The 12,498-nt window shown below is 46.4% G+C and overlaps 1 protein-coding gene across 1 annotated transcript in view; it reads left to right on the top strand.

Moving 5' to 3' along the window:
• The window catches only part of SHROOM3 (shroom family member 3), a 60,636-nt gene that overhangs the window by 37,940 nt on the left and 10,198 nt on the right, over positions 1–12,498 (top strand). Inside the window, exons 7-9 of the mRNA XM_015570211.1 lie at positions 7–111; positions 1,297–1,806; positions 4,387–4,537. Coding sequence (XP_015425697.1) covers positions 7–111; positions 1,297–1,806; positions 4,387–4,537 — 766 coding nt within the window. The remainder of the gene's footprint in view (positions 1–6; positions 112–1,296; positions 1,807–4,386; positions 4,538–12,498) is intronic.

Genomic DNA, 12,498 nt, shown 5'->3' with positions numbered 1-12,498 from the left:
CCCAAGCCAGGAAATCCTAGTGAATAGCTGGGAAGACTTTCCTCCCCCTCCTCCCCAAGCTCTGTGTGAGGCACAGCTGGACAGCGAGGATGGCATGGAGCCCCCTGCGAGGTGAGTGGGCAGACTGGGTAGGGCAGGCCCTTAGCTAAGGAGGAGAGGGTTTCCCTCACTAGTGAGAGGTTTTCACACCCCAGGCCTCCTAGACCCTCCTGCTTTTGGCCACAGGAGAGCCCTGGTGTGGAGGGTTTTTATAGAAGCGCAGCCCCGGAAGCTGGCAGGTTGATGCTCTTGTTTACCTTGGGTGGTGGTTATACGAGCAGTCATTGGGCAGCAAGGAGTGAGAGCAGTGGAAACGAAAGCCCTCACCCAGGAGGCATAGTTCGCTTCTATGGGGCGACATCAGTAGCATCCCTCCTTCCTGCCCACGTTCTGAGTCAGTTAAGGAATGAGAGGTCAGAGGAAGGCATACAGCAGACAGAAATATCACTTGCATTACTGAGAGAGCTGATGCGGAGAAATGGCTTCCATCCTGACACTGAGCCCCCAGATTAAATAGGTTTACCTGCCTATTCACAGGCCGTGCCAGCCATCCACACATACACATGTGTGTCTATTTTATATGTAGGGTGTCCAAATAAATGTATATACACATTTTGAATAATTATAAAGGCAGTATTTATTAAAATACATTTCATTTTCAAAAGTGAGCTATCAGCTGTTAAAGTATGTATACATTTTGGGGGGACACCCTGAATAGATGGAGGGAGAGCGAGAGAGAACGCAGGAACACGCCCAGAGGCAGCCTTGCTCTTAAACAGAAGAGCTGGACTATGAATGGTCCAGCTGTGGTTAGCATCTCTTTCCAAAGACACTAGGAAGGAATCGAGTGTGGGGCTGAAGGGCAGTAACGCTTAGGAAAACCTGCTCTTGGAAGCCAGAAGAATGAGGAAGAAGCATTTCCCAACATACACTCCTTAGGACGAGTGATCTTTCACAACATGGAATAAAATACCCAGCCACCACATTGCCTGCTAGCACTCTCAATACCAGAGTGATTTACCACTTCCCTCTGTCCACCTGGGCCCTTCAGAAAGTTCTGGGATACTCGATTCATCCCCCTTAAAAAGTCACATGACCTCCTCACGAGCAGTCAGTTGAAGGCCCTTAGGATGCTCAGAAATGTGCCCGCCTCACCCCACTCCCACCAGCCCAGTGGTGACAGCTCTTTCACCCTCATCCTCACCTTCCTGTTGACTGTTTCTCACCACCTCTCTCTCTTTTCCTTTTAATATCCAGTAGCTCCAGCAAACCTGCCAACAGGACAGTTGCCAAGGAAGGGCCCGTGCCTGGGGCAGCCCAGTCGGTTGGCCATCAGATACCAGCTTCCAGACCCCAAACTTCCGTCAGAGGTTCCGAGGACCACGGGCCCAGCCCGCCCCCCACCGCGGGCGCCCGGCCCCAGCATGCTGGGCCCCTCGGCTGGCAGCCAGGCCCAGGAAAGCAGCCTCCTGCTCTGACCCAAGGCCTCGTCCACGACCCACTCAGTGGTACTCGTGATTTAGAAGACAATGCCAGTCCCGGTCCTCAGAAGACGTCAGAAGACATCAGAACGGAGGTGCTGGCCAAGGAAATTGTCCACCAAGACAAATCTCTGGCAGACATTTTGGACCCCGACTCCAGGCTGAAGACCACCATGGACCTGATGGAGGGTTTGTTTCCTCGCGATGGTAACTTGCTGCAGGAAAACGGCGTCAAGAGGAAGGCCATGCAGAGAGCCGTCAGCTGCCCAGGACACGAAGGCAAGAGGTAGGTCCCTGGTAATGTCCCCAAGCAGACTTGCAAGTGATCTCCACCCACGGGTGATAAATCTGGGGCTACTTACCTGATCTTGTCCTGCTTCCAAGAGTGACCCAAGAGTGACATTCCCCGTCAGCTTTCGGGGAATGGCTCTGAGGTGTAGGAGGTGGGACAGACTGGCCTTGAGTTACCAGGCACTTGTCCAACAATAAAAAATAATCCTATGTAATAAAAGGCTAATATGAAAATTGTCCCCTAGACTGGGAGTTCGACCAGGGGGCGGGGCTAGTGGGCCAACTGCCCGAGGTTCCTCCCCCCAGCCAGCCCCGCCCCCAGTCAGCCCCCTCACCCCTATCAGGGTCGGGGCTGGATGGCCAACCTCCCGCGTCCCCTCCCCCCAAGCCAGCCCAATCGAGTGGGCCTGCCAGACCCCACCTGTGCATGAATTCATGTACCGGGCCTCTAGTAACAATAATAATAGTCTTAATACTTATTGTTCATGTTCTTTGTGTCAAATGCATTCATTTCTTTATATAAACATCATCTTGTTTAATTTTCACAAGAACCTTCTGAGATAGCTACCAGTTTGATCTCCATTTTATAAGTGAGGACATTGAAGCCCTCCCATTCTCCATCAGTCACCTTTACAGAGAGCCCCACAGAGGGCAGTGCTGAGGGGATAGAAGTGGTGAACACGATAGAGCACCACCACCACCACCACCCCCCGCCCCTGCAAGGTGGAACTGAACGGGTCTTTGTAAAAAGGATGAGAGTCTAGAGCAGTGGTTGGCAAACTGCGGCTCATGAGCCACCTGCAGCTCTTTGGCCCCTTAAGTGTGGCTCTTCCTAAGCCTTAGGAGTACCCTAATTAAGTTAATAACAATGTACTTACCTATGTAGTTTAAGTTTAAAAAATGTGGCTCTCAAAAGAAATTTCAGTCATTGTACTCTTGATATTCGGCTCTGTTGACTAATGAGTTTGCCGACCACTGGTCTAGAGACATTCACCTTTGAAGAGTTAGGGTGAATGCTCATGTTCTAAGAATCAAGGAAGGTCTGACTGGGACACACTCATGGTTTTGTTCAGCCTCTGAGCCTCTGCCCCTGAAGCTCCCTGAGCCACACATGTTACAGCCCCATAACCTGTGCCAGCGCCCAGCCCCAGGGGGCAAAGGGACCGTGAGCAGTCTTTGTTTCATTCTTTTGATTTTTCCTGGGTTATTTAATATCTTCTTGCATGTTTGATTCCTTAAAGTACTGCTATGGGAAAGATTTAGAGTAGTTTATTTTCTTTTTAGTTTCAATGTAATGTATAAGTACATCCTTAGCATTTCCTAGCATTATTATTGAGAACCTACGTTCTCAGTCAATTTAGAAGAGAAATGGTCATGTAGCTGTTGCAGGAGGAATTTTAAAGGATGGCATGTGCCATCTTCTGGTGGGAATGAGCATTGCTCTGTTGTGGGTGAGGCTGCAAATATCTATTGTGAAATTTAGTTATCAAATAAATGCATGAGAAGCCCATTTGTAATGTCATGAATATATCTGGGCAGCAAGGGGAACATATCAAAAAACCTTTTTCCTATTTTTTCAATTAACTGAATTAGATGTAATTATATTGCTTAGAGGAATAGTCCCATCAAGCAGGAAACTAGTAAAAAAGACTTTTATGGGTTTTTTTATTCCACAGTAAAATGATGGTCTAGATGTTATGTAATGTTATAGGATTGAACAGTTGAAATACTTCTTTGAGAGAGCCCAGCCTACTTCCATAGAGTCATTTATTCAGTGGGAAGTCTGAAAGGCAGCTTAATCTATACTAATAAAAGGGTAATATGCTAATTAGACCGAGTGGACCAGACATCTTCTGGATGTCTGACTTCTTTCTGCCCGAGTGCCACGAATTTCGTGCACTGGGCCTCTAGTTATAGTAAAACAGAGAACACTAGGTATCAGGTTTCTCAACTCATTTGTTCCCCGGCCTTGCAAACCCCTGCTGTGAAATCAGTGAGTAGATTTCACACCTTATATTAATTGAACAGCAAGCTCCAAATTTCTCGGGCTTATATAGGATGTCAGGCATAGGGAGAAGGAATACTGACAAATGTCCAAATAACAATTATAGTCTGTATCAGAAGGATAGTGGGGACCCTGGAAGAGTAGGAAGTAACTTAAAATCTGAGATATGTTCAATAGCCTTAAAATATTTTCACAGCGATTGAGTCCTGGCTCCCCACTGTCTTTCTGTGAAATGGGGAGTCAATATCCTTCTTATGTTTATCACAAAAGGAGAACCATGCAGAGAGGTGAATGACTTGCCCAGAGTCATCCGGCAAGTCCGCAGGCCTGATCCCCACTCCTCCTTTCCCAGTACTGCCTTTGGTGGTTTTCATCCCAAGTTTGCCTGGATTCTGGAGCTCTACCCATGGTTATCACTCATTAGTAAATATTCACTAGTTAGCTCATCCTAATTTCTAGGAGGTAATTGAACAGGATTTTTTTTACACATTTCTGAATGGAGAGACCTGGTGAAATGAAGCTTCTGGTATGTGCTATGTCTGGCTCTACTTTTTGTTCTTTATGACGCAGGAGTGAAGAGAAGGAAGCAGTGGGCATGTTGGTCAACTGCCCTGCCTACTACAGCGTCTCGGCTCCCAAGGCTGAGCTTCTGAACAAAATCAAACATATGCCAGAAGAGATGAGTGAGGAAGATGAGCAGGTGGATGTCAATGAAAAGAAGGTAAAGAACTGGGACCTGTGTTTTGTTTTCCCCAGAAAGCTAGTCAGGGTCCCGGCAGGGTTACTCAGTAACGCCCCTTAGGGCAAGAGGGAAAGGGGCCTGTCACATCACCAGTCGCGCCCAAACCATCATTGGCCTCCGGACTTGCATGGCACTTTGAGCAATTTCCTCACAGCCCCCCTGTCATTTTCACTTTTATAAATGACAAAAGTGAAGGTTAGTGGCTATTAGTTATTTCCTAAAGGTCTCATAGCTGGGACTAGAACCCAGGTCCCCTGCCTTCTAGTCCAGCACAGAGACCACAACATTGTTCTCGAGACCCGTGGAATTTTCATTCACGATTCATGCGCAAAAGGAAAACTAGAAAATCTAGAAATTTTAAGGAGAGACTGGATCATCAAAAGACACTTTGGAAAAGGGAATGTTAATCTTTAAATTCCCCAGCTCTCTTTGCCATACCCCAGTGAAGAATAACTTGAAAGCACAGCATTGGAATTTAGCATTTGATACTCTTACAGAAATGTTCATTGCTAAACGTTTTTAAAATGACCATGCTGCTGCTGTCTTCCCCGAGCCACGGAGATATAAGCTGGCCTGTGCCTACAGGGGAGAAGTTCCTGCCGCTCACTTTCCCTGCAGCCCAGAGGGCTGCCTCACCCTGTGCTTACAGCCCGTGGCTCAGGCCTGCGTGCTGAAAGGACTCTTTGTTAAGGCTTGCCTCTTGCTGAGTCTGGAATGTAAATGGTTCAGTGGTACCAATTCTAGGAGAAACTCTCTCATGTGATTTCATTCACTTATTTTAGAATATGTGTCCTAAGCCCTCGTGTTTATGTATTGGAAGGAGACCACAGGATACAGACCCTGGGAGCAGGAAGTTATGGGGCAGGAAGTCTTGGGGGTTTAGAAGCACCTCCTTCAGTGGTTTTCTCCCTCCTGCTCCAGCTCAGGGGGCTCACAGCGCCAGGGCTGACTTGCTGATGCAGCCACTGTGGTAACACACTCTCTCCCTGCCCACAGTTTTCCCTTTTAAACATCTGCTTCATGGCACACCTCCTATCCCTATCTCAGTGCTGCTGAGCGCCCCATTGCATGGGTCCTCTGAGCGCGGGAACACACCTAGCTTTGTTCTGTGTTTATCCCAGAGGGAACTACGTAAACCCTATTACAGGTATCAAGCTGCCATGACATCTTTCAATAATGGAACATTTTACTTTTCTTATTTTTTTCATGTAGATATACCCTGCTCTACAACAGAAGTGTGGCATATTATTCATTGCTTTGCCCTCCACATCTCAGTTTTATTTTTAACCTCTTTGTCATCACTTTATTATCACCCTCTCATTCTGAGGATTATGTGGCACAAAGTATTTTTGGTCTGAGTATGTGAAGGAAGAGAGGATTATTCCTCATGGGGAATAACATTAGATGCCATTTATTGAGTACTTCCTATATTCTAGGTGTGAGGGGTTTTTTTTGTTGTTGTTTTGGTGGGTTTTTTTTACATACTATTTATTTTCACAAAACTGGATCGTCACATTTTATATTGAAGTAATCGGAATGAGTCAGACAAGAGGAGATGGGAGCATTCAAGACAAAGGAAATGGAGTGGGGAAAAAGACCTAGAGGTGTGGAAACACATAAGGAGGGTGTGTCTTGAAGAAAGGAACTTCTGGTAGCTTGGTATTTTGGAATATAAAACAAAGTGACTAGCCCACCTGGTGAGGCTCAGTGGATGAGCATCATTCTATGAACCAGTGGGGTCATGGTTCAATTCTCAGGGCACATGCCCAGGTTTTGGGCTGAATCATCAGTAGGTGGCGTGCAGGAAGCAGCTGGTCAATGATTCTCTCTCATCATCGATGTTTCTATCTCTCCCTCTCCCTTACTCTCTGAAGTCAATAAAAACATTTTAAAAAGTGACTAAATTAGAAATGACCAAATTTAGAAAATAAAGGAGGGCCACATACAGCAGGAAATGAGGCTGGGAGGATCCACTGGAGCCACCTCATGATCACCAGGGGCTTTTGTGTGAAATGCTGAAGGGTTCGATTTCTGCCTTCAGCAGTGGAGAAACCTTTGAGAGTTTTTTGTTTGTTTTGATGAACTACAAGCTTATGAATGTGTAATAGAATTTTTGTGAGTGGTACTTACATTTGCATATCTGACTTGTAAAGAGAAAATATGTGAACGTGACATGAAGTTGAAGGCATCTATTAAAATGTTCAGCGTAAAGTTGAAAGTGCAGTTCTCCTGATGTACAAGCTTTCTAACAATGATTTTCAAAAATGACACATGGTCAGTATTCACTCCCCAAGACTGTTCTGAGGCAGAGGGTAGCCTTTCACCAACTTTTGCAAAGTAGAAATTTGTTGCCCAATATTCCAAAGTTATTAATACCCTACGGTGCTTATCTAGGCACGAAACTCACCAAAAGTCAGTGGAAACTAGAGTCCTGATTTATTAATGTTTGTTAAATTGAAATTGGAATTTTAAATTAATTCCATTGTAATATATTTTCTATTTATATATCCAGCCTAGATGATGAATTATAATATTCCAAGTAAATGTGTTACTTAAAATATGAAACACTTTCATTGTCTGAACTTCTGACATACATAAAAACTAAAGACAGTTTGATACCAACTCCTTAGCTAAACCCGGCCATATCTATTGGCAAAAACCTCCTTGAGCAGAGCCCATGATTCTCGATTCTGAGGGCAAAAGGCTTTGGCGTAGAGACTTAGTGGAAAATTTTAAAAGGCAAAAAGAATCTGTTGTTCCCTGGAATTGGCTTTCCCCAAGAGACCATTAGTGACCCAGATGGTGCTCAACTGCCCTTTCCGTTCCTCCTCCTTCAGTCTTGAAGTCCCAAGCTTCCCTCTCTGCTCTGTCTTCCTTTCAGCCTGAAAAACTTGCCCTCGCATTTCTTTAGAATAGGTCTGCTGGTGACACATTCCTTCAGTTTTTCTTCATCTAAGAATTCCGCTGTCGCTCCTGAAGGGTATTTTCACAGGGATTTTGGGCTGCCTGTTCCCTTTTCTTTAGCATTTTAGAATTGTTGCTGCACTTTGTTTCCATGGTCTCTGGTGAGAAATGCCGTCATGTAAATACTCGTTTCTCTCATACGCAATGTGTTGTTTTTCTCGGGCTACTTTAAAATTTTTCTTCTTTATTTTTGATTTTCAGTAGTTTGATTATGATGTGGGTGGGCCTGATTTTTTTTGGTTTATCCTGTTTGGGTTTGCTGAGCTTCTTGATTACATAAATGTATGTCTTTCACCAAATGTAGGACGTTTACAGCCGTGATGTCTTCAAATATGTTTTGTGTGCTGATCTTCCTCTTCTGTTTTTGGGACTCTGGTGACATGACACAAATGTTAGACCTTCTGATATTGTCCCACAAGTCCCTGAAGCTCCGGGTTTGTTGTTGTTGTTGTTGTTCAGTCTGGTTTTTTTTGTCACTTCTTCTGGTTGGATAATTTCTGTTAGTCTATCTTCAAATTCACTGACTTGCCTGTCTCCATTCTGCGAGTGATTTCCTTTTTTTAATTTCAAAAATAGTTTTCAATACTAAAATTTCTATTCAGCCAAAACCGGTTTGGCTCAGTGGATAGAGCGTCGGCCTGCGGACTGAAGGGTCCCAGGTTCGATTCCGGTCAAGGGCATGTACCTGGGTTGCGGGCATATCCCCAGTGGGGGATGTGCAGGAGGCAGCTGATCGATGTTTCTCTCTCATCGATGTTTCTGATTCTCCATCTCTCTCCCTTCCTCTCTGTAAAGAATCAATAAAATATATTTTAAAAAAAAATTTCTATTCAGTCAGCAAAGAAATAGACACGACAAGAAACTGAGAACTTCTACCTTTTCATTTCATGGGTGCTTGCTTTTATCATGGAGCATCGTTACAAAAAGTATTTTAAAGGCTTTGGTAATAATCCCAACATTGGGGTTATTCTTGGTGTTAGTGCCTGTTGATGATCTCCCCCTGAAGTGCTCACATTTCATCGGTTCTTTTTATCTTGGGTGATTTTGTGTTGTATTCTGCACATTTTGAGTGTTATGCTGTGGGACTCTGGGTTCTGTTAAAATCTCCTGGAAAATGTTGACTACAAGTTGTAGGCCCCCTCTGGGTGGTGGTTCAGAGACTTGGCTGTGTCCCACACTGGAACCATTCAGGGCTTAGCCTGGGACTTGGGCAGTTATTTCTATCGCGTTCCATTCTCAAAGTCTTTGCAGTGCCTCTGTGGGTCTGTCCCACACACGTGCAGCTTAGGTCAGTTCTGCACAGAATAGGGGATCTTTTCCAGCTCTCTACTGTTCAGTGCCCCCTCCCCCTCTCTGGCTCCCAGCAGCCCATTTTCCTGGCCAGAAAGACACATTCTCATGGTTATATAGAAAGATAAGTTCTAGCAACAGGTATAGCAACCTGAGCGCTGTACCATTCTGCACTGCTGGGACCACCCTCAAAAAAGGAAGAAAAAAGGTGGTGAGGATTCCCTCGTGCTCTTTGGACCACGGGTCCTTTTCCCAGTTGCTCTGACAGAGAGAAGGGTTTTCTCTTGGAGTTTAAATGCAGGAGCCTCCCCTGCAGCTCTGTTTCCGTGGAGTCACCTGTGGTGGGGGCAGGGCGAGGAAAAAAGGAGAGAAGGGATTTCGAAACAGGAAGTCCCCCACCCCCCTCTTGAGCTCACAACAGCCCCTGTTTCTCGTCCTCTGGTTTTAAAGGCAGGGCTTTTCCTGGAGTTTTTGCCACCACACTGTCTGTGTAGTTCTGCCTGGGGGCTATTCTCGGGTCAGAGCTCACACATAAACTCACCTCCATTATGGATATACTTCGAGGCTGGCTGCCCTCCAGGTCACTGCCATAGTTCACTTCACTGAGCCCTCTTCCGAGCCTAGGACGAGCCTAGGACGTTGGCTGCAGTAAGCAGGGAGAGAGGCCTCAGGGGGTTATGCCATCTTGGCCAGCATCGCAAGTCACCACCTCGCTCCCCACCCCCGACCCCACCCCTGCCCAGGTTCATCAGCAGGGAGGTCTGCATTGCAGCAGCTGTGTGAGGACACGGGGACAGACACACACACACACAGCATTTATCAGCAGGGAGATCTGCATTGCAGCAGCTGTGTGAGGACACGGGGACAGACACACACATACACACACCCCGTTTATCAGCAGGGAGATCTGCATTGCAGCAGCTGTGTGAGGACACGGGGACAGACACACACATACACACACCCCGTTGATCAGCAGGGAGATCTGCATTGCAGCAGCTGTGTGAGGAGGAAGAGAGGGCGGTAGGGAGGGTGTCACAGCTGTCCAGGGAGTGACGGCACAGGTCTAAGGGCAACACAGTAGAAGCAGTGAGAAACGGATGGATTGAAGAAAAAAAAAGTAAAATAGAACCGGTACCAGATTAGATGTGAAGCATGGAAGAGAGGCGAGGGCTGAGGATGACTCCCACGTTCCTGGCCGAGGTTGAGTGTCATGACTGAAACAGGAAAAGCAGGAAGGTCATTTGGGAGGGAGGAGAAGGAGCTTAGTTGAATTTAAAGAAATACTGTTTCTTGTGTATCAGAGATTCCCGATACCGAGAGACCATGCTAAGTAGATGGGACAGCTTTCTGGCACCAGCCTTCCAGCCACTCTTGAAGGAGGACCTCTGTATGGCAGTCGGGTGCCCCGGGCCTTTCTGCTCCGATGGGTCACACCACAGGAGAGAGGCTTGATTCCACTGCTGTCACCGGACATAAACAGCCCCTGACGTCTCTGGGTGAACTTCAGCTAAGAAAACAGCCCAGGGCTGCTGCCTGGCTCCTCCCTAGGTTTTCCTAGCAGGCCCTGAATTCGCTGCCCCTGAGCCCCGCCCCGTGGCCTGGAGTCCTGAATTACTCTTGTTTGAGAGGAAGACAGTCAGTCAATCAGCAGAGGCCAACTGTGTCTACATGACATATTGGCAACACTGTCAGCAGTTCTCGGAACAGAAGGTGAAGCTGCCTACAGTTATCTATCTATACTAATCACCAGCTCCTTTATTACACCACTAGAGGCCCAATGCACGAAGATTCATGCAAGAATAGGCCTTCCTTCCCCTGGCTGCGGGCACCACCTTCACTCCGGCCTGGAGCCGCCTCTCTGCTTCGCTCCAGCCCAGGGCCGCCTTCCACCTCTCGCCTTGTCACATCAATTTGCATATACCCTCCTTATTGGCTGTGGGTGCTGACATCTTTATAGCGAAGTGATGTTTAACTTGCATGTTACTCTTTTATTAGATAGGATTTCCCATACAAAATTAGCAACTTAAAAATTAGCCTGCTATATTTGGTCAAACATTTTTTTTAATATATTTTATTTATTTTTTACAGAGAGGAAGGGAGAGAGATAGAGAATTAGAAACATCCATGAGAGAGAAACATCGATCAGCTGCCTCTTGCACACCTCCCACTGGGGATGTGCCCGCAACCCAGGTACATGCCCTTGACCGGAATCGAACCTGGGACCTTTCAGTCCGCAGGCCGACGCTCTATCCACTGAGCCAAACCGGTTTTGGCTGGTCAGACATTTAATTAACTCAGCCCTAAGGCCTTGCCAGGGCCAGACCAAATGATTTCATGGGTCCTATCGTGGCCTGGATGCCCCCCACCCCTGCCCTAGAGGCATCTCCCTAAAATGAGTAGCATGTGCTCTTCAAAGTGTTGCCTAATGTTAATGATAGCACACTCACACAAACAGCCAGCGTGTATTTGATGGGAGCTTCATAATATTCCTATCGGCTATTTTAATGCAGTGATGAAAAGCCTGAACGCTGAGCCAGAGGGCCTGGGTCTAAGCCTGGCTCTGGCACTTTGTAGCCACATGAGCTTGGGCAAGTTAAATAAGTAAAACCTGGATAATGACAGTATCTATCCCATCCAATGGTCGGGGGTGGCAATGGACTAGTAAAACACGTAAACAGTGTCTGGCACAGAGGAGTGCAGTGCGGAAACATTATTTGTTACTAGCTTTAGGCAGATCTTATTCTCCCCCTGCGGTGGTGAGATGAGCAGGCTCAGACCCAGGAGGTCAGTTGACGCCTGATGGTGACTTTTCTGTCACAGCCGGTCTCCTGACTCCTGGTCCGTGTTTTCCCTGGAGCAGGAAGGAGATGGGACAGGGCCCAGTAGGGTTGCTGTGTGCAGATGGTGAAGAGGAAGGGAGGGCCTGCTAAACTATGTTTAGAGAAAGAACCCTTATAAATAGCACCTCACACAGGTCGAGGTAAGTTTATCCCAGATGAGAAGTGGATAAATGCCAGTAATTTTGCAAATCAGTAGCTCCCAAGAGACTAGTATGTTGTTGTTGTTTTTTTTAAAAAAAAAAAAACACACACACACACACATACACACACCCAAAATACCTCTTCTCTCTCCAGTGAATTCTGCAGGAAGTTGGTAGGTTTTTTTGGAAGAGATCTATCTGCTGGCAAAGAAATGGCTATTTAGTATAGCCAGCTTTCCCTTGCTGCCTTCAGTTACTCAAATCCCTTTTAACTGCATTTTAAAATCCAAATGTCCATATTTTAAGGGCGTGGTAAAATTAAAAAATTCAAATATCATTCAAATATGCAACATTTGGGCCACAAGTGACTGAGTCGACTGCTTACTATACTTGTATTAGCATATATGGCCGAGCTGTTGCTATATCATATTACGTCCCAGCAAACAGCTTTCAGAAATCACAGTGCCACAAAACGTGTATTGGGCCTCCCCAAAGAATCCTTCATGGACCACTACTAGGCCTTTTCATCTCGTTCTGCTCTTACTCATACCATGAAGTCGAGTTCACAGCTCTGAGGGCGTACAGCTCGGCCCAGCATTGATGCCTTTGAAAACCAAAGCAGTGAATGAGACTGCTGAGCCTGACCGCAGATGGCTGATCAGCTGTGTCAGTTTCTTTGGCCCGTCCTTGCCCACTGCTCTGCTTT

Source organism: Myotis davidii, unplaced genomic scaffold (assembly GCF_000327345.1).
Source record: "Myotis davidii unplaced genomic scaffold, ASM32734v1 scaffold892, whole genome shotgun sequence".
NCBI lineage: Eukaryota > Metazoa > Chordata > Mammalia > Chiroptera > Vespertilionidae > Myotis > Myotis davidii.
Note: the sequence above shows the minus strand (reverse complement) of the source record. Positions and strands in the feature narration are given on the sequence as shown.